Source organism: Diachasmimorpha longicaudata, chromosome 16, assembly GCF_034640455.1.
Source record: "Diachasmimorpha longicaudata isolate KC_UGA_2023 chromosome 16, iyDiaLong2, whole genome shotgun sequence".
Lineage (NCBI taxonomy): Eukaryota > Metazoa > Arthropoda > Insecta > Hymenoptera > Braconidae > Diachasmimorpha > Diachasmimorpha longicaudata.
Genome location: NC_087240.1, coordinates 4,907,526 through 4,925,827, shown reverse-complemented (window position 1 = coordinate 4,925,827; position 18,302 = coordinate 4,907,526). Strand labels below are relative to the sequence as shown.

Here is an 18,302-nt window from a genome sequence, read left to right as displayed (position 1 = left end):
AGGAGATTGTTAGGGGAATACAGCATGTTAGGATGATGTGATCCTCAATGCCGGCGGTTTATTTTTAATAATGGAAACAACAATCGAGTTTTGGAAACTGCAAGTAATGATGGATAATGAATTAAATGATTATTTTAATTTGTATTGCGGGGAATCCCCCTGGAGGCGTTGGAGGAGAATTTAGAGTAGCAGTTCAAGATGGAAAAAAATGTGGATTTTTTTCATTTTGAGGAAGGAGGAAATATTATTGGAAATATTACCACTTCGATCACGATGATTCATTAATCCTCCATATTCTATCGACTGAAATTACATTGAGTCCAACTTGCTATTGTAATATCTACAAATACCGATGAAATTATAGAGTATTACATAAATGTTCTGATAAAGGGGAAAAATACTCGCTAAAAATAGTTCTCGTCACCATCTATTTTATCTTGACATCGGAATTTCATATGATGAACATCGACCACTGAAGATTATCCTCAATTGATCAGCCCCAATTATCAATCGTCTGAATGTCATTCCTGACTCACTCCAATGAGTAGAAACAGTGTATAGTGAACTTTTATTTCGTTTTAAATTCATTAGAACAAATCTTGATAGTCTTTCATCACATGAACCGACAAATGAGATCAACATGAATTCAACTTAACCGCCCCCTTGGAATAGAAATATATAGAAGGAAAAAGTATATAACCAAATGTGAAAATGGCGACCGTGGTGCCACCCACCGTCAGCGTCATTACTAACATTTACGTCAGTCGCCCGGCCGACGAGATCATTAGTCTTTTATCCGTGTCAAAGTGAAGAATTAGTTGTAAAAAATACATAATTACCTTAAACATCTGTAGATCGTGACTCCAGAGTCAGACATAACCATGACTCCACCGATGGAGCGCATTCAGACCTTGGAGGCGATTGAAAAGGATATTATTGTGTGTTTACAGAGTGCAGGTAGGTTATGAATTCTCGAGTACTAAATAAGCTACAGCACATGTGGAATTACTTCTCTAAAACCTCTTCCAAAACAATCCTTTGAAGATTTTTACCTCTGACAGACCAGACCAGTGATCTGAACAAATATATTGCAAAATAAACGATATGCCATTATTTATCACACGGTATTTTATGATACCAGTGAAGCACAAATAGTTCTTTGTTCCTGGAGTCTATAAAAAGTGCCTTTTTTTAATGAATAATCATCCACTACTGTCTCGCAAAAATTTTTATACCACTCATCATACAGGACAAGCGTTCATGGAACTGAGCAAAGAGAAGTCAAGCTTGAAACAAGCAGAGGGACAAACGAATCAATTTATCAAGACCCTGGGCCACGTAGAAACTAAACTGAGCGAGCAAATAAATTATTTGACACAAGTATCAACAGGTAAAGTAAAAAAAAAACGCATCAAATTTAAAATTTTTAAAAATTTTTTAGTATTTATTTCATCAGCCAAACAATTTTATTTCAATATTATAATAATTATTAATAAATAACCACTTATTCCAGGACAACCACACGAAGGATCTGGCTACGCCAGCCAAAAAGTACTGCAAATGGCATGGCACCGATTGGAGCACGCTCGTAGTAGGGTCAATGAATTGGAACGCATTAAAAACAAACATCTTCATGCAAGATCGAACACCAGAACTACGCAGCCACAAACACCAGTATTGATAACACCAATGCAGACAAATGCTACTGCTCAGTAAACCTTTCGATGCATCAAACAATTTAACCAAATAACTTTATAACAATTATCATCAATCAGCTCTGTTTCATCGATCTAAAAAAAAATGAACTTAAATGCATTATCACCGATAATATATTTTATCAGTTTACGGGAAAACGTCTGAATGAGTACATTTTAAGCCCTCCCTTGGGCCCAATTTCTCCACATCCAGGGTCTGGAAAACACAATTTTCTGGGCGCACAACGTTCAGGATATGGTGTTTCTCAGGCATCAATCTGAAAAATTATCTCTCTGCGCCAATGACATTATTTATACGCTGTTTGTAACCGAAAATTCCATCCAGTGACGTCGAAGAATAATTTCAAGGCATAAATCTGGAGATCATTCCACCCCAACTTCAATTTCAGTCAGACTAATGGTCAAAATTGCTTGGATAGCTAAATTATTGGATGCGCCAATTAAAGGTAAGACACATGATGATTTATCGTCTAAGGCACTAAACTCTCAAATCCTGGAACTCTTCGTTTGATTGCTGCGACGAGTAAAAGTCTCAATTGTTTCTCCTCATCCAGTTGTCTAGTAAGCTGCATCATCTGCGCGTGGAGATCCTTCACCTGGTTCTTCAAGGCTTCAAGAGCTTCCGGCAGATTCCTGAATTGGCAGAAAGCGGTGAATAAATCGTCAAATATTCATACATTGAGTATCTCAACTTCAGAATTAGCAATTCAAATAAATCAAACATCGAAAAAAAAAAATGATTTACGTACCTGCCATCAAACGAGTCCATAGGGATACTATTTATTAAGGATAGTCTGGGCTTATTAAGCGATTCATCCGAATATTCTGAAAATTGATATACTCACGATTAATCTGTTCTGTTTTGTCATGTTTTCTTAGGAGCCTGTAACCAGTTAATATTCCCAATAGCTAATTCTGAAGTTAGAGCCGAAATTATGACATGCCATGCAAACTAACAAATATCAAAGAAAACGTTTGATAGATAATGCAGCTGAGTTTTTAATTTACCAGGTTGCATTGCAAAACGGTTGACAATCATGCTGTAGCCCTCAATAACTTTCAAGATAATAGCATCATCCTCAAATGTCCGTTCGTCTGTAATTAGAAATTATCACATAAATCAATCACAATCAATAATAATTATCTTCCGGTTTGTCCAATTCTTAGATAACAATTTTAATTTATTTATTCGTCGTTACTTGTGTTTCGTGGTGAATGATATCCATCGATGGGGTCAGTCTTATTTTGAATCTTGATTGAATAAATTGGAGGTGCCGGTCGCAATGATGCAAGATTCCACCAAGATTTAGTCTCTGGGGATGCACAATGCTCCTGAAGATGCTGTTGATGTGTCTCGTTTGGTTGATTGTTCAGCTAAAAATTAGAAACAAAAATCGATCCTCAATATTCCTTTCAACTGATTAACAATCAGCACGCGATATGAGTGATGTACAGCCTCTGTGATGTCAATCAGATCATCGATTTAACTATAAGTGACAGTTGATATAGGGAATCTTAGGGCTCGTACATGAGGGATAATTTTATTTCAGGTTTCTCGGGGTGTCAATAACTCTTCGAATTGACTCAATTCAATTGCACCCTCGGTGCAATGAGTCAGTACCAAGGGCAATTCATGAGCATTTCTTTAATCCTCACTTGTGAGAAATTCAACTGTCATCAGTCTGTTACTTATATCTTGTTAGTAACCAAACAAAAAAAAATAGAAAATAGCAACAAGCATAACTTCTCATAACATGGCTGTAGGCTAAAAGCATGAATGAAATACTTGTACTATCGTCAATTATCTATTAGTAATGCGATGTCCGTTGGGTATGCAATTGTAAAGAAATCGCATTCAATTGATAATGAGGGAATATTAAAATAATGAGTTGTGTAAAATTGGAAAACTAAAAAACTATAACAGCCATGCCATGGAAGCTTGCCTTGTATTGTGCCCTCATCAGTGGGTATGGTTTTCTTGAGCCACCAGTGAGCATAAAGGCCGGAAGTATAAACAGGTGCCGTGTTAACTTCACCGGCAGATATATTCGGACGACGATGAATTTTCTCATATTTATGTGAGATATTTTGACGATCAAAGGGAATTGGAGTTGTGTAACGATTCTGAAGAAATTTTTTAGCTGGTAAATTATTTTCTTCGGAGCCATGGTCATCATCATCTTTACTCTCGTCTACCTGTCCACCTCTATTTATATTTTTATCAGGTTCTGGAGATTTGATATCCTCTTCGTCGTCTCTCTCATTATTACTGAGAAACCTCACATATCCGTCATGATTTTTTTTAGAATTTGAATCAATAATTCCACTCATGGACGAGGAAATCGTAAACATATTCTTGATACTCTCAGCTGATTGGTGACTCTGTCTAGGTGTTGAATCGAAGGGGGAGGTACAGATACACTGATGTTCAAATTTATTTATCATTATTTGCTCATCGTTTTCGCTCTCACTGTGCGATATTTGTGCACGTTCAACGTATTTATTTCTTTCTCTCGCATATCTGTAATTCAATTCTGATGATGTCATGTGACAGCTGTCAGCCATGCCTGAATCTGATGAATGAGTGCTAGTTACTGGCAACGAAAGAGTGTTCAAAGCATCATTTAAAATTCCAGCATTTTCACTAATGGTAGTTAACTGTAAGGGACCGTGATTTGCCCGATTGGAGATAATTCGTGGCTTAAGTGGCTCCCAATTGTTCAATAATGAATAAAACTCCTCTTCACTGTATCCTTTAGGTATTTCACAAGATGAAGAAAAAGGAATTGTTGCTAAAACGATGTTTCTAGAGCGTAAATTTTGGAGATTTGTCATTCGAGCTATTGAAGATAATTCTCCCGGTAAACTTTGAGAACTCTGATAGATCCTAGACTTGGTCGTACATGAGCTCAAGTTTTCAAGAGAGAAGAGTGTTCTTCCCAGTGGTAAATCTTTGGAATAATCTCGTTCATCGTTTGTACTCGCATAACTGACATCCAGCATCAACGAGGATTTTAATTTCACTCTCTGCTGTTTCATTTCCGGCTTTTGGTCCCTATCATTATTATCACCCTCAGAATCATCACTGCATCTTGGATATATCATATACGAAACCACGCACCTTCTCATTTTAACTCCACTAAAGTCTGGCTTGTAGACGTATTGAGAGTAAAGTAGTTTCTTCACAAGTTCGGGATAAATAATTTTTTTCCGCACCAGTTTAGCGTAATATCTCGATAATCGAGAGTACGGATGGGTTCTATAACTCACATGTAACATTGTCGGAGAACGAAGAAGACACGACGATTGATCCTGGCTCAGAAGATCGATCCACTGTTGGCGTTCTTCTCGGTTGTTACAGAGGACCATAATGCTCTCGATGAAGGGACCCGATATCTCGAAGGCGTTTTTTGAATCCTCAGGATCTTCGACTAAGGTGATATCAATGCCCGTTAAGGGGAGTTTTCCCTGAAAATCCAAGTTTTGGTGAATTTTTTTCTCTCGTACTTTCGGGCAATCAAGATTGAAAGTTCCTAAGGAGCTGAGAGGAGAAAATAGAGTTGTTGTACCTCGTATATGAAAGAACTCATTCGAGAGCTTGTGCTGAGTACTAGAAGTGTCGTAGGGAATAGTACGAAGTATCTATCACGTCGATCTGCCCCCACTGCAATTGTGACCGGTCCAACATGCAAAATATCGCCAAGGGCATCGAGTTCTTCTCCTTCCCAACCTTTAACCCCACTGGTAAGCACTTGAAGGGCTAGTTCCCTCTGCTTGCGCATATAGTTGCATTGTTCCTAAATAATAAATAAATATATAATTATGGACATGTCCATAATATGTCCATAATTATCTTTTAGACTACCATTATGATTACTCACTGCTATTTCCCTGTATACAGAGACACTCCTCTGTGTATCCCCTCGATCGCAGTGATTCTTCTCAGTATGTCTTTCTAATTCCTGAAGTATTGCACTGTATTTCTCTAGCCTCCTAAAGGGTTTACTGAGCCCTGTAGTTAATACAAGAATTCCTGGTGTCACAGCGCCACTTTTCTCCATAAAATCATTCAGTTCATCCCTGTATCGGTCCATTATGCAAACGGCATGAGGATGACCGTTGCAATACCGCAAATGAACTGACTGTATTTTAGATGCCAGAGTGAGAAATAAACTGCCAATTCTTGCCTCAGGTCCGTGGGATACTGCTGCTTCCAGACTCGCCAGCAAACGCTGATGAATCTCCACAACTTCGCGGATATTTCCAACCAACTGTTTGTATTCCTCTTTTGTTAATCTGAAAATTTATAATTAGTCTCGTAGAAAATTTATTATTAGATTAGAGTGGTTGTAGATGGAATAGTAGCGTACAAATTTGTTGATTCCAATGGTTGCAGAAAATTATTGACAATTCCCTGGATTTCTGTGACATTAGCTTTCTCTGAATCCACTAGATCTTTCAAAACTATTTCTCTATTGACTCGTGAATGAATAGCTGGGAACTCTTGGCTCGATTTCTCGACCGGGGGCTTTCCAGAAGAATGTCCAGCATCTACATTAATATGGAAATTGAAATTAGTTATTTGAACAATTATACCTTGACTATATCCATTAAACCTGCTGCTCGGGTCCGTTGTCCGTTGTCTTTTATTAAATTGCATTCGTTGCAACTCTTATGCAACCGTTGCAAGACCTCTTCATGCAATTTTTGATAATATTGCGTGTATGATTTTCTGATTTTGAGATAGTTAATGAAAATAGCTCATCAGTGAACTCTCTTGAGAATTTTTACTGGATCTCTTTTGTCTGTCCATAATTATAAACCAATAGAGCATTGAATGTTCAAATTATCTAATTTTACCATCTTGAAAAGCGATATATTTACCATTTTAACTTCACAACAAAATAGTTCTTACTGAGATTGACCATTTGTATTGAATTATTACCAAGAGGGCGATACTCCTTGACATAGTTGGAGGGAAACCAAGCAGTCTTGTCATTCAAGGTACCTTCCCACCATCCACCATCATCGGTCTGCGTTATTGTTATGACATCGCCCTTTCTGAAGCACAACTATTTCCATAATCATCAATACACATGCAATAAAAAATAATTATCTATTTCGCATATCAAGCATTTACTGAAATACAATTTACCTCATCGTTGTTACTTCCTTTGAATGTAAATAAGGCTGTGACTAATTTTGGAGCATCTAACTTTGACATTGCGCCACTAACACTGACTTCGAAGAAAAATCAAAAGTAAACTTAACCAAGAATTCATCAAGTATTCGGCCTGAAAACTTCAATCTTCAATTCATGGATTTATAAATAACATCCGGACATAAAAAATGCACGAGGCATCGATATGAACACAATGAAACTATATCCTCCTGGTGAATAACCGATTACTATTTATCGACAATAAAGGAAAATCACTTATCACGATTTTTCCGAGGAATTCACTACTTCACATTTTCGCACATAAATTCACAATTTAGTAAGCCAATTTTTGGAAATATTACGCACAATATGTAGGCTACGGAGAGGAGAGTAAAATCGTACGAGACCAACCCTCCGACCGCCTACGACAGTCGTTGTAGCCATTTATACTGTCGACGATATGAAAATTATCCTGGGACCAGGGTTGGGTAAATCGGTGGGATCTAGGGTTTTTTACGTTACACGTATAATACACGTAAATTATGTAAAAAATGTATAAAATGTATAAAACGTATTTTACGGTTTATTACATTCGACCGGATTTCGAATGTACGTAAAAAACGTGAAAAACGTAAAAAACGTATAAAACGTATAAAATGTAAAAAATATGTAAATGGCTGTGGAGGTCGAATGTCATGAGGGTGATAAGACTGATAAGTAAATGGCTAAATTTCATGAGATTCACTAGGGAGTTATTAAATGTTACTAGAGGCGAGCATTAAAAGGATCACAACAATGTTACTTTACGATAGTACTTCTTACCCTTGTGACCTTCATGAAAGTTGAATTCTCCTTGTTACCCTCGTTAATTGCCGGATGGTTAACCAATTTTTCATGAAATTTGTGTTAAAAACGAAAGCACTGCTGGGGAAAATGGCGACCAGCAGTGCTGGGGAAAATGGCCACCAGCAGTGCTGGGGAAAATGGCCGCCACTTCCTGTACCATTATTGGCGGATGTACCTATTTTAGACCCAATACACTACATTCATAATTTTGTGTATATCAAAGACCCCTCATATATATAATTATATTTCATTTACGAACTATTAATAAAGTGCGTTCCATTAAAATCATGAGTTCTTCCACAATTAACAACGTAAGTAACGAATCACTCTTTTTTGAAATGGTATAATTATTGTTATCGAGCTATTAATGTATATATTTTTCTATATAAGAAGCAGTCATCCGCCGGGTTACTAGGTTCAGGGTTGGCGCTTGACAGTGTGCGGAACGGGGAAATTAAATACCTAGGATGTCGCGAAAAATATGAAATTGACTTTTCATTGAATATTTTAACTCTCATCAGTGCAAAAACATGTAAATTCCATGCGACACGGCGTGACGTATAATACGTATTTTACGTTGTTGTATAAAATGTATTTTACGTTTTATACGTTGTTGTATAAAATGTATTTTACGTTTTATACGTTTGAAAAAGGTGACGTAAAATACATGGTATAATACGTGTAAAATACTATGTATTTTACGTGACGTATTTTACGTGCCCAACCCTGCCTGGGACAATACCCCCACTCTCTAAAATTTAGATATGATTCGAGTGCCCCCACTTTTTAAACTGACGATTAGTCTCACAATGTCTGGATTTTATAGCTCCGAGAAGTTATCAACTTATTATTCTAATCAATTATCCCGCTCATGCCCAATCGTTCGAAGGTCCTTTGCAGGTCTATGATAGATAAGAATTATTGTTTGATCGATCATCGTTTTTTTAAAATGAATTTTTCAAAAAAATGAAATATTTCTACGGAAGTTATCATCTTTTTTTTTTTTAATTTGGCCCTAGAATGTTGAATGACGGCTCAAACGATCGAGAATCGTTTGCAGGTGATTGATAGATGATCATCAATCCCCTACAGAACACTAATTATGAATTATTGATTAAAAATCATTTTGAGGTTACTGAGCTCAGCGGCGGCAGGGTAGGGAGGTCGCCATATTGCATCCAACAGCTGATTGCTGCTGCCATTTTTATGCGTAGGAGAATGTTATTCACATATCTATGCTTCTAATTTTCTATTATGTTTATTTAATTCATAACCAGTTTGCATGGCAACCGATTGAATGAAATGGATTATTCGAAAAGCCACTAAAAATGGATCAACGATAAGCCTGTATACTTGTTCATTACCAATTATTTTTCATTGACGTTCTAATTTTTCCGTCATTTTTAGACTTTGATTTTCATTTGTAGTATAAAATTGCAATATTGCTTGATATCAGAAAGCTGTGAAGTGGCTGATCGACGAATAAATAATTATTTTCACATGCTGCCTATTTCTTACAGATTATATGTCAAGTCTTTTGAGCATTTTGCATCTGGGGAGCTCGAGAGGATTCATAGTTGATGAATTTTGCTGAAGATCTTTCCCAGTAGTAAACTAGATGAGAATTTTTCTTTATTTAAAAGATAAGACTTGAATAAATTTTCTAATCATTATATTTTTTTATTGGAAAACAAATAAATATTCATCTTTGATAGAATAACTTTGGTAAGTGATATTTTTTTTAAGATGCTTAGCAACTCGTTGTACTTTTTAAAATATAAACTAATCCAACCAGTTCAACGAATTCTACATCTGATGTCATTCGGATGTTTGGCTGCTGGTTGTCGTACAACCACCACTTTCCATTCACTAAACAAAAGGCCACGTATCGGTCATGAAATGCACTGATGACCCCAGCAATTCTGCAACAATTTTGAATAATTGTACATTAGAAACCAAAGGAATAATATTTGAATGTAATTGATGTAAAGTAATACTCACTGATACTGATCGCCCATTTCAATCATTTTAAATACATTCTCCAGCAAACACTTAGTTGATTGCTTCAAATGAATGAATAGATGAAAATTGGGTTGTCTCTACATTGCATCTGCTGCTAGAAAGAGGTCGGCGACATTGCACCTTTTTTAAAACTTTATGAAACTCCAGAGGTAAAAGTAACTTGTTTGATGTGATCAATGGTTTAGGAATATTCGGCTCCAAGATCGAAATGGGTTGGATATAGCTCCCACAAATAAAATCATACTTTTTCCATTGGCTCGGTTCATTAAAAAGACAATTCCTCCAAACATCGGCTGGTGTACCACATACTTCGATTTCTAATATTGGAATGTCATTCCACATTTTCTCAGTAGAATAACATACGTCAGTGTCACAAAGAGATAACAATATTTGCGCCCTGCTCCTGTAGATGAGATCGTGAGTTTGATTGGAAAGAAGTTGTTTCGGAGTAGTTTTTCGCCATGCCTCAAAATGCAAACCGTCAGCTGTTGAATACAATATGGCGATCTCCCTACTCCGCCGCCGCTGAGCTCAGTAACCTCAAAATGATTTTTAATCAATAATTCATAATTAGTGTTCTGTAGGGGATTGATGATCATCTATCAATCACCTGCAAACGATTCTCGATCGTTTGAGCGGTCATTCAACATTCTAGGGCCAAATTAAAAAAAAAAGATGATAACTTCCGTAGAAATATTTCATTTTTTTGAAAAATTCATTTTAAAAAAACGATGATCGATCAAACAATAATTCTTATCTATCATAGACCTGCAAAGGACCTTCAAACGATTGGGCATGAGCGGGATAATTGATTAGAATAATAAGTTGATAACTTCTCGGAGCTGGATTTTATAACGGGGTGAGATCACGAAAGCACTACGCCATGACAGTATCTCAATCAGAGGTTATGTCACAGATGATAAACTAAATGAGAGACGCCGATCTCGCGAGTCAGGCGACTCCACAATTTAGTAAATTACCCGCGGCGTTGACGCCACCGTCGATTCCTGGATTCCTGTACCGGTCAATAAGGTAGACAAAGTCGGTAACGACGTACTTGAGAGCTCGGGGAATGTGCTAGAGGGAATTGGAGGTAGCACACAGGAGCACGTCTGTCGGTGTTATGTTTATATTTACGTCCATTTGTTCAGAATAAATCCAATACAGTTCTTTATTTTGTAGCCTTGTGTTCACACTTAGTTTTGATAATCAGTATCATCAATATCGCAAGCTGATGGCCCAAGCAGCGGTGAAAGTCGTCGACCTGACCGAGGAGGCAGTAAAAGAAGAGAAACAAGGTAAATAATATTGTCATTGACTCATTAAATGCACCTGGTATCGAAGAAATTAAATTACATTCAGTCAAATTCATTGCCCTTTGCATCTGAAAATCTCTAGGTCTCATGTTTGAGAATCTGACGAAATTCTCAATATGTTTTGGCCTTTGTAGGAATCAGAGAGAAACAGAGATAGTCAGAGGGGACAAAGAGAGAGAGAGACATGATGTCATCGATTTATTTTGCCCTATTTATCGTAGTCCCCTTCTTTTTTGTGGGAATTCGTTCCATGAAGGACAGACATTGATGTATTTTTAATATGTTGGTGATGACAGGAACGACAACGTCGTTGGAGTGCGCCGTTTGTCTCCAACAATGTATTCACCCAGCCAAATTACCATGCACCCACATATTTTGCTACCTCTGTGTCAAAGGGGTAGCTAATCAGAGTAAAAAATGTCCAATGTGCAGACAAGAAATTCCAGCTGATTTTGTGGAGAGACCAGAGTTGGTGGAGGTCGAGGAGTCCAAGGTGCCAGGAGCTGAGGAGGAGTATCAGTGGTTCTATGAAGGGAGAAATGGTAAATCTAGAGACCTTTTTGTCATGAGAGTCACTCAATTTTCGGACATTTCCCCTCCACCTTTGAGGGCTCAAGAGTATTCAAATATATTGACTAGGGTACAGGCTAGGCTACAGCTCCAATAATTAACAAAATAACTCTTTTCAAATTCTTTCCCATCAATTTTGGCATGTCCTCGTGCTCCTGTTAGTTGTTGAAAATCATTGAAGAATATTTCAACCATAAATTTTCCCAGGTTGGTGGAGGTATGATCCCAGGACATGCAGTGACCTCGACACAATTTACAAACTTGGTGAAAACGAGTGTGAACTATTAATCTGTGGTTCACTCTACGTAATTGATTTTAAAAATTTGTGCCAGTACAAAAAATACCAACCAATGAAAAAACGTAAAATCAAACGGGACATCATTAGTGTGCCATGCAAGGGAGTTGCTGGTGTTCGTTGATTAAATATTAGTACTGCAAAATTACCGTTAAATTTCAGGTCCAATTTATTATAAGTTATAGGTCATTGATTGTTGAAATGAATGTAACGAAATTATTATTTCTAAAAGCAGTATAATTTTTTATGTTCTGCATGCGGAAATTATTTAATTGAATCTTTTTTTCACAATTGATACTTTGAGAAATCGTGCATATTATATTTTTCAATAAATAAGAACACATTAACGTGATGGAAAAATGTTTTTTTTATTCTCCTTGATTACTCACCTAAACATATTCAACCCAATTGGAATTGTTCATTAATTTTCATTTAATTCTAGAATGTTGTTCGAAAATTATGAAAAAAACTTCAAATCAGTACTGCAGGTTTCTGTGAAGAAATTTTCGTATCAGTTTAATGTGCTTGTACTCTAAACAATAAATAAATCTTCAATAAAAAATTATCCTGTTTAATCTGCAATCAGGAAAAATACCTCATCAATTCAATTGTCCAGTGAATTTGTTAGTTCTTCGATTTAATTTTTTCTTCCCGCTTTATTGAGCCAAAAAACGAGTGATCTTGGTCAGTTCATCACTCGGAAATTGTTCGGTGGTTTCAGGGTGGTGGCAATATGACCCAAGAACAAGCCTAGAACTCGAGACAGCATACAAACAAGGCAAGAGAACGTGTGAGCTCTTGATCGCGGGCTTCCTCTACATCGCCGACTTCGGTTCGATGCTGCAGTTGAGAAGAAATGACCCTTCCAGACATCGAAGAATTAAACGAGATCTTCACAACGTCCCTAAAAAGGGTGTGGCTGGTCTGAGGCTGAACCGAGAGGAAGAGCCGGCTTTCAGGGAGATCAGAGGGGCTGAAAGACCTGCCAGTCCAGCTAGTGATTCTATGGGTATGAATGTATTTTTCAATTGGCAAAGGGTCAATAGGACAAACGTTCATATTTTGTTGTTCCATTCATGTCCTCAGGCACAGGTGATGGAACAAATACACCAGTGCCTCCAAGCAATACTCCTCAAACACCAGCTGGAAATACGAGTGGCGATGCAACACCCCTGACTGGCAGACTGGAACACAGACAGGACTCCTTACACCAGGTTTTAGAACAAATGCGTTCATTAATGCTAAGTGGTCACTTCACTCTTAACAGTGATAACGATCTTGAAGATACGAACGTCAGTGGATCGTTTTCAGATAATCAGCGTACAATACGCAGGGCAACGCCGTCAAATACCGACACATCTGCATACAGCGATGAAGGTGAGAATCATCTTTAAACGCAGGCATTGTGATCGTTATCATTCATTCCCTAGGGCGAGGGCCGACAGATGTTGAATGTTGTCATTCGCATTATTTTTATTTGATTAAAGAAAAAAACATGAATATCGATATTTTGTTTATCGCAAGAGGGAAAATATTTTCATCATTATTTACTCGGTTATCGTGAGAAAAAAATCCAAAGAGAATAACAAAAGTTTATGAGAGAAGTCTGTGAGACTAAGATGAGAAATTATGAAAGTAGAGAGATGGAGAACGGCGGAAAGGAACAGCAGAAATATCAATGTAAATTGTCAATTTCCTTCCAAATCCGCGAACTTCTGCAGAGGAAACTGTCAAAAAGAATGTTAAGATGCAAAAATTAATTCTCTGTGTGATGTTAAGAAAGAAAAAAATGATCTTTTCCGAAATGATCAACAAATAGGATTAGAGATACATTTTTCCTCCTAAATTATTCTATGAAGTCTACAAATGATACCGTATTACTGCATCTAAAGTCTATAAAAATTTAATTTAAAATATTCCATTTAACATAGTCAATAAAAACTTTTTCAAAAAATAAAGACAAGGAAGGAATATTTTTGATTCACCGCCCGAGTCCTGAGATATATTTATTTCTGTTTAACATGTCGCGCCCCTGGGAGGCGTCTGAAAACCTCTAGTTTTCGTAATTTCGTTCACGGGATAATGATATAGAGCACCACAACTTATAACTCTAACAACAATGTCTGAATGAGGAGTGACATTGATCCGCTCTTCCCTCGCTACCCAGAGGTAAGTGTCCCTCTCTCACTGTTCCTCATTAGAATTTCATAATCCGCATGCAACAATGATGTTCATGCACTTTTATTTCATGAATCTTTCAGGAATAATCGATAATAATTGACGAAAATTATTCCATAAAGTATTGTTGCCATGAATAAATAACAACTTCTGCGGAGATCATTGAATTATTCACCGGCTAGACGTTAGGTCGCCAAAATGTAGCAGTTGTCGTCTAACGAGCCCCTGCTGTAGCATTAGAAATTCGATGGCAGGTTCGGAAATGGCTCAAGTCCCTCATCATCCTCCAACATATGTCACCTTCAACTTGAAGTACTTGACGCTCAGCGGTAAGACTCATTCCAATATACAATTGACAATTGAAATTATATTGTACCGTTTCTCAAGTAAATTCCTGATTCATCAATCCTTTTCGCTCGAAGGTTTATGGAATCCGTACAACGATTATCGAAAGTGGTTTTACAATATTTATTGCGGTATGATAGCATTTCTCGTCGTTATCATACGGACTCTTGGATATATGAGCCATGCATGGTCAGTACATGATGATTTTGTGCGGTTGACATTATCCGGGTTTTTAGCATTCGCTTTCACATGTGGTTGCTTGAAAAACATCAATCTCCTATGGCGTCGATCGGATATTAACTTCATCGCGACAACCCTTCAATGGGAAACGAGTCTCCCATGCTCCAAAGAAACTGGTGATTTTACTCTTATCAATAAGTTGTCAGTAACAAAACGATCAGCCGATTCAAACTGCTAATGAGACAGCAAACAGAGAGAACGTCTTCTCAGAGCAATTTTTATGGATATTTAATCAACTTGAATCGATTGATTACCTTACTATGAGAACAGGGTTCCTAATGAGCAATACCGATTATCTTGCAGCTCTATACAGAGACGAAATGGTACCGCAAACCATCAAACTATCAAAATTATTTACCATAATATGGATACTAGACGCACTCTTCTGCGAAATGTTTTTTTACTTGGAGTGTTTGGATGAAAATAGGAGAACACTCAACGATGTTTTAATCGGGTATATCATTACCGAATGTCCCTATGTGCAAAAACATATTATTGTTAATTTTACAGTTACACTTGCTTAAGAAGTTTTGTTCAGACTTGGAATTTTTGGATATTGTTGGTGACAGATTATTTAATGTTCACAGTCGTGACCTTCACTGTTCTAGCCAACGACTGTTTAGTTATGTCCCTAACGTTTCATATTTCGACACAATTGAAGATTCTTAATTTTCGCCTGCGAAAATCTTGCAGAAGCTATGTAGACTCTGCTGCGAGTGAAATATCCGAAAATGGAAAACCAAATATTTTTTATTGTCCACAAACTGATGTGGGAACAGTGCGTTCAGCTGCTAATCAAGAATTGATTTATTGCATTCAACATTATCAACAAATTGTCCGGTAATTATTGAGTGAAAATTTTTTCGATATGACTTTCCGAATTGTACATCGTGCACTGACGAATTTTAGAATGGTGGATGTAATGCAAAGTGTGTACGGAATTATTCTATTTCCGCAATTAGTTTCAAGTGTGGTAATGATATCTCTCACTGGAATTCACTTATTTGTTGTAAGTATTTATTTAATCATATGATCATGACCACTGCGAGCAGACATATTTGTGTTACCTGATTGCCAATTTTTTAAGACGAAAACAGTCAGCCTCAGTAATCCCATTCCTGCTGGACAAACAATTCTGGCTCTGTTGAGCATTTTGTTCCAATTAGTCGCCTACTGTTGGGGCGGCAATACAATAATTTCGGAAAGCGATCTCGTCAGCTCAGCAACATACAAATCGAACTGGTACAAGGCTGATAAGGAATTTCAGACAAACATGCTAATTTTTGCTGCGATGACTCAAAATCCCTTATCACTCAGTGCTTTTGGCCTCTTTGAACTTTCATTACCTACTTTGAAAAATGTAAAAACAAACAATTGTTATAGTTACGAGAGTCTTACCTCAATGTCCGGTAACTTGAGGTCCTCATGTAGCATAATTCTCCTCCGCAGGTACTCGTTAAATCTTACTCAGCCATGGCACTAGTGAAGAGGGCCAACGAATGAGTAAGGGATAGTGGCTGTAACAATCAGAAACTTCCGCTTTATGTATGTGGCCCAATTCTAAATAGCTCAATTTGATATTCAAGAGGAAAACGTCGAATACCTTAAATAACAAGAATTAATAAGAGGACAATAAATGATAATTTCGTGTTACTGAAGACCCACCTTCTCGCCTACTATGTGTTATATCCAGAATAATTATCATTTTTCACATGTATATTGAAAGTGATTAAATGTGAATGTCACCATAAACGTTGACAGCACACGGGTCATTCTACTTCTTATAGAAAGAGAAGACGTATGACATTTTACACTTGCGAGTAGGTCTTTGCATCTGACGACAGTTCATCGAAGACAGGATTGCTTCATAGACGTCAAATATGGTACTCTGATAAGTATAAAGTTAAATCCGAAAGACAATCGAAAAAAATTGAGTCAATTAAATAGTTTATTATTTAAGTAAAATACAAAGCTTAATATTCATCCCACACGGGAGACTGCACTCTTCTTCACAGGTTTGTGAGTTCGATCAAGGCCTACAGTTAGATCGTACAGATCTGGATTCACGAAGGTACCTTGCTTGTCGATTAGATGGAAGAAGCGGGTGCCTTTTACCCTCAGAGAGATAAAAGTTCCAACATCATTTCGGTCTTTCTTGACAATAAGCTATAAGACAGAAATTTAATTCCTATTAGGCCATAAAATTTCGTACTTCCCAATGATTTAAGGATATCTCCAAGTACTTTGGGTTTTTTGCTCTCGACACGAGACGGAATCAAAAAATCATTGATCTGTTTTACGATACTTTTGTCAGCTCAGTAAACCATCAAAGTTACTTGATTATCCTAAATTGAATAGATTTTTGGAAATATTACATCTTCGAGAGGCACAACTTTGGCTATAGACTCTTTAAAGGGATGATAGGTCACAAGCGTCGCACTGGTTCCTCCTTTGTTCAAGATTATGTATTTCAGAGATTTGCGGATGAAGATCCAGATCAACACAGAGGTAACAATCGCTGAATAAATGAAGTAAAAATGTATTATTATTAACTTGACTGAATGACAAAAGTTGATTTGTTACAGAGTTAATTTTTTTCGGTAAACCAACGGCTTGGAAAAATGCTACCATAATAAACGATCTTCATTCGAAGTTGCTCCGGTTAGTACGAACTCCAATACATTTTTCTTTACTTGAAAAGCTGGAAACATACCTGAGAATGCTGAGAAAAACCACAATACCCCCGACAAATACGCCTTTTTAAAATAATCTTTCCATGTCATATCATTTCTGTATATCGGAATGACTGTCCATGCAGCATAACTGCACGTCATCAGTACCGTAAACTGTAGGACAGTGAAAATGGCAATGTTTCTAAAAAACTTTGGGCGTTCGAATTTCCAGAGAAGAACATTGTTGGCTACATTAGTGTTTATCTTGATGACTGATTGATCCGCAAAAGATCTCATCAATTTGGGAATCAAAAATTTGGGGAATGAGGATCTCAATGTTCTTGAAGTCTCATGACACCTGGAAATACAGAAAAATGACAGCAATCATGACAGAAAAAGTATGCTCAGTACATTTGGACACTATTTTTTAAATATTTCCAGCACGAGTGGATTAATTTGTTTATCAGCTATTTCTTCTGCCTCTTGATTTATTGAACAAGTTATTGATCACACGGAGTGAAATTTCGTGGGCTAAATAGCAACAGCATATGAAATTCTTTCTTTTCTTGGTTATATTTGAAGGTAAGGAATTACTCAAATACAGATATGGAGGACTCCATACCTTTTAGTTTAATTATCGGAGAAAAAAATAAACAAAATAACTGGTAATAACAATTGTGGTACCTCGACTGTAGTCCCCATGATCTAACAATTCCATAACATCGCACGTTATCTTTGGTCTGAACTGCTGTCCGCAGTAAATTGAAGCGTAAAGAGGAACTAATTTTCCCCAAATTACTGAACATTATTAACTTTTTCTTATTTACTCAATATTTACATCGATTGAAGCGGTTAATAAATGACTAACAATTGAAAATCGCCTTTATTATGAATTGCTGTTCGGTCTTTACGGGTTTAACCTCAATCGCCGGCGAGTTCACT

The 18,302-nt window shown here is 36.9% G+C and overlaps 5 protein-coding genes and 1 long non-coding RNA gene across 12 annotated transcripts; 3 read left to right on the top strand and 3 right to left on the bottom strand.

The window, feature by feature from the left end:
• The first annotated feature begins 742 nt into the window (after positions 1 to 742).
• On the top strand, positions 743 to 1,853 carry LOC135170162 (mediator of RNA polymerase II transcription subunit 11). Its single transcript, XM_064135714.1, has 3 exons — positions 743 to 957; positions 1,250 to 1,390; positions 1,514 to 1,853. Exons 1-3 carry the CDS (start codon positions 882 to 884, stop codon positions 1,714 to 1,716), a joined length of 420 nt encoding a protein of 139 aa, XP_063991784.1. The 5' UTR covers positions 743 to 881; the 3' UTR covers positions 1,717 to 1,853.
• Positions 1,417 to 8,547, bottom strand: LOC135170124 (rho guanine nucleotide exchange factor 7). 5 transcript variants are annotated; one of them, XR_010300317.1, is made up of 12 exons: positions 8,453 to 8,547; positions 6,871 to 7,348; positions 6,661 to 6,787; positions 6,086 to 6,266; positions 5,597 to 6,011; positions 5,285 to 5,512; positions 4,986 to 5,183; positions 2,915 to 3,089; positions 2,724 to 2,810; positions 2,465 to 2,540; positions 1,869 to 2,348; positions 1,417 to 1,790 (listed from the first exon to the last, which is right to left on the bottom strand). XR_010300317.1 is itself a non-coding variant. In XM_064135657.1 (11 exons), the coding sequence occupies exons 2-11, from the start codon at positions 6,937 to 6,939 to the stop codon at positions 2,186 to 2,188; spliced, it is 1,719 nt and encodes a 572-aa protein (XP_063991727.1). In that variant the 5' UTR covers positions 6,940 to 7,348; positions 8,453 to 8,547; the 3' UTR covers positions 1,417 to 2,185. The 5 variants fall into 5 exon arrangements, 4 of the variants coding, with proteins under 4 accessions (XP_063991727.1, XP_063991729.1, XP_063991728.1 ...); XM_064135657.1 differs by having other exon boundaries at positions 1,417 to 2,348; XM_064135659.1 differs by lacking the exon at positions 2,465 to 2,540 and having other exon boundaries at positions 1,417 to 2,348.
• An 830-nt stretch (positions 8,548 to 9,377) lies between these two features.
• Positions 9,378 to 10,494, bottom strand: LOC135170164 (uncharacterized). The gene is made up of 3 exons (XR_010300319.1): positions 10,355 to 10,494; positions 9,724 to 10,283; positions 9,378 to 9,644 (listed from the first exon to the last, which is right to left on the bottom strand). It is a non-coding gene; the product is annotated as an uncharacterized LOC135170164 (long non-coding RNA).
• Positions 10,495 to 10,549: 55 nt separating this feature from the next.
• On the top strand, positions 10,550 to 13,909 carry LOC135170139 (E3 ubiquitin-protein ligase RNF146). Of its 2 annotated transcripts, none has more exons than XM_064135690.1 (5): positions 10,550 to 10,776; positions 10,927 to 11,042; positions 11,357 to 11,602; positions 12,647 to 12,934; positions 13,012 to 13,909. In XM_064135690.1, exons 1-5 carry the CDS (start codon positions 10,673 to 10,675, stop codon positions 13,317 to 13,319), a joined length of 1,062 nt encoding a protein of 353 aa, XP_063991760.1. In that variant the 5' UTR covers positions 10,550 to 10,672; the 3' UTR covers positions 13,320 to 13,909. The 2 variants fall into 2 exon arrangements, with proteins under 2 accessions (XP_063991760.1, XP_063991761.1); XM_064135691.1 differs by having other exon boundaries at positions 10,756 to 10,858.
• Positions 13,910 to 13,943: 34 nt separating this feature from the next.
• On the top strand, positions 13,944 to 18,220 carry LOC135170133 (odorant receptor 42b-like). Of its 2 annotated transcripts, XM_064135681.1 has the most exons (9): positions 13,963 to 14,094; positions 14,187 to 14,432; positions 14,526 to 14,804; positions 14,992 to 15,142; positions 15,199 to 15,528; positions 15,598 to 15,697; positions 15,776 to 16,048; positions 16,138 to 16,191; positions 16,275 to 18,220. In XM_064135681.1, exons 2-8 carry the CDS (start codon positions 14,351 to 14,353, stop codon positions 16,189 to 16,191), a joined length of 1,269 nt encoding a protein of 422 aa, XP_063991751.1. In that variant the 5' UTR covers positions 13,963 to 14,094; positions 14,187 to 14,350; the 3' UTR covers positions 16,275 to 18,220. The 2 variants fall into 2 exon arrangements, with proteins under 2 accessions (XP_063991750.1, XP_063991751.1); XM_064135680.1 differs by having other exon boundaries at positions 13,944 to 14,094; positions 16,138 to 18,220.
• LOC135170144 (transmembrane protein 223) lies at positions 16,623 to 18,178 on the bottom strand. The gene is made up of 4 exons (XM_064135696.1): positions 18,045 to 18,178; positions 17,402 to 17,718; positions 17,064 to 17,206; positions 16,623 to 16,854 (listed from the first exon to the last, which is right to left on the bottom strand). Exons 1-4 carry the CDS (start codon positions 18,164 to 18,166, stop codon positions 16,669 to 16,671), a joined length of 768 nt encoding a protein of 255 aa, XP_063991766.1. The 5' UTR covers positions 18,167 to 18,178; the 3' UTR covers positions 16,623 to 16,668.
• Positions 18,221 to 18,302: the final 82 nt, after the last annotated feature.

What these genes read in the sequence shown, in the direction of transcription:
- LOC135170144 (XM_064135696.1), bottom strand. Translation starts at nt 18,166, where the DNA reads ATGTTCAGTAATTTGGGGAAAATTAGTTCCTCTTTACGCTTCAATTTA. An exon ending in TCATGGGGACTACAGTCGAG is followed by an intron (nt 17,719 to 18,044) that starts GTACCACAATTG and finishes CTGTATTTCCAG; the next exon opens with GTGTCATGAGACTTCAAGAA. An exon ending in GTTTTTCTCAGCATTCTCAG is followed by an intron (nt 17,207 to 17,401) that starts GTATGTTTCCAG and finishes TCATTTATTCAG; the next exon opens with CGATTGTTACCTCTGTGTTG.
- LOC135170133 (XM_064135680.1), top strand. Translation starts at nt 14,351, where the DNA reads ATGGCAGGTTCGGAAATGGCTCAAGTCCCTCATCATCCTCCAACATAT. An exon ending in GAAGTACTTGACGCTCAGCG is followed by an intron (nt 14,433 to 14,525) that starts GTAAGACTCATT and finishes TTTCGCTCGAAG; the next exon opens with GTTTATGGAATCCGTACAAC. An exon ending in CTGGAATTCACTTATTTGTT is followed by an intron (nt 15,698 to 15,775) that starts GTAAGTATTTAT and finishes CAATTTTTTAAG; the next exon opens with ACGAAAACAGTCAGCCTCAG.
- LOC135170162 (XM_064135714.1), top strand. Translation starts at nt 882, where the DNA reads ATGACTCCACCGATGGAGCGCATTCAGACCTTGGAGGCGATTGAAAAG. An exon ending in TGTGTGTTTACAGAGTGCAG is followed by an intron (nt 958 to 1,249) that starts GTAGGTTATGAA and finishes CTCATCATACAG; the next exon opens with GACAAGCGTTCATGGAACTG. An exon ending in TTTGACACAAGTATCAACAG is followed by an intron (nt 1,391 to 1,513) that starts GTAAAGTAAAAA and finishes CACTTATTCCAG; the next exon opens with GACAACCACACGAAGGATCT.
- LOC135170139 (XM_064135690.1), top strand. Translation starts at nt 10,673, where the DNA reads ATGAGAGACGCCGATCTCGCGAGTCAGGCGACTCCACAATTTAGTAAA. An exon ending in TTCCTGTACCGGTCAATAAG is followed by an intron (nt 10,777 to 10,926) that starts GTAGACAAAGTC and finishes TTTATTTTGTAG; the next exon opens with CCTTGTGTTCACACTTAGTT. An exon ending in TCCAGCTAGTGATTCTATGG is followed by an intron (nt 12,935 to 13,011) that starts GTATGAATGTAT and finishes TCATGTCCTCAG; the next exon opens with GCACAGGTGATGGAACAAAT.
- LOC135170124 (XM_064135657.1), bottom strand. Translation starts at nt 6,939, where the DNA reads ATGTCAAAGTTAGATGCTCCAAAATTAGTCACAGCCTTATTTACATTC. An exon ending in AAGGAAGTAACAACGATGAG is followed by an intron (nt 6,788 to 6,870) that starts GTAAATTGTATT and finishes TTATGGAAATAG; the next exon opens with TTGTGCTTCAGAAAGGGCGA. An exon ending in ATGGACTCGTTTGATGGCAG is followed by an intron (nt 2,349 to 2,464) that starts GTACGTAAATCA and finishes CTGCCAATTCAG; the next exon opens with GAATCTGCCGGAAGCTCTTG.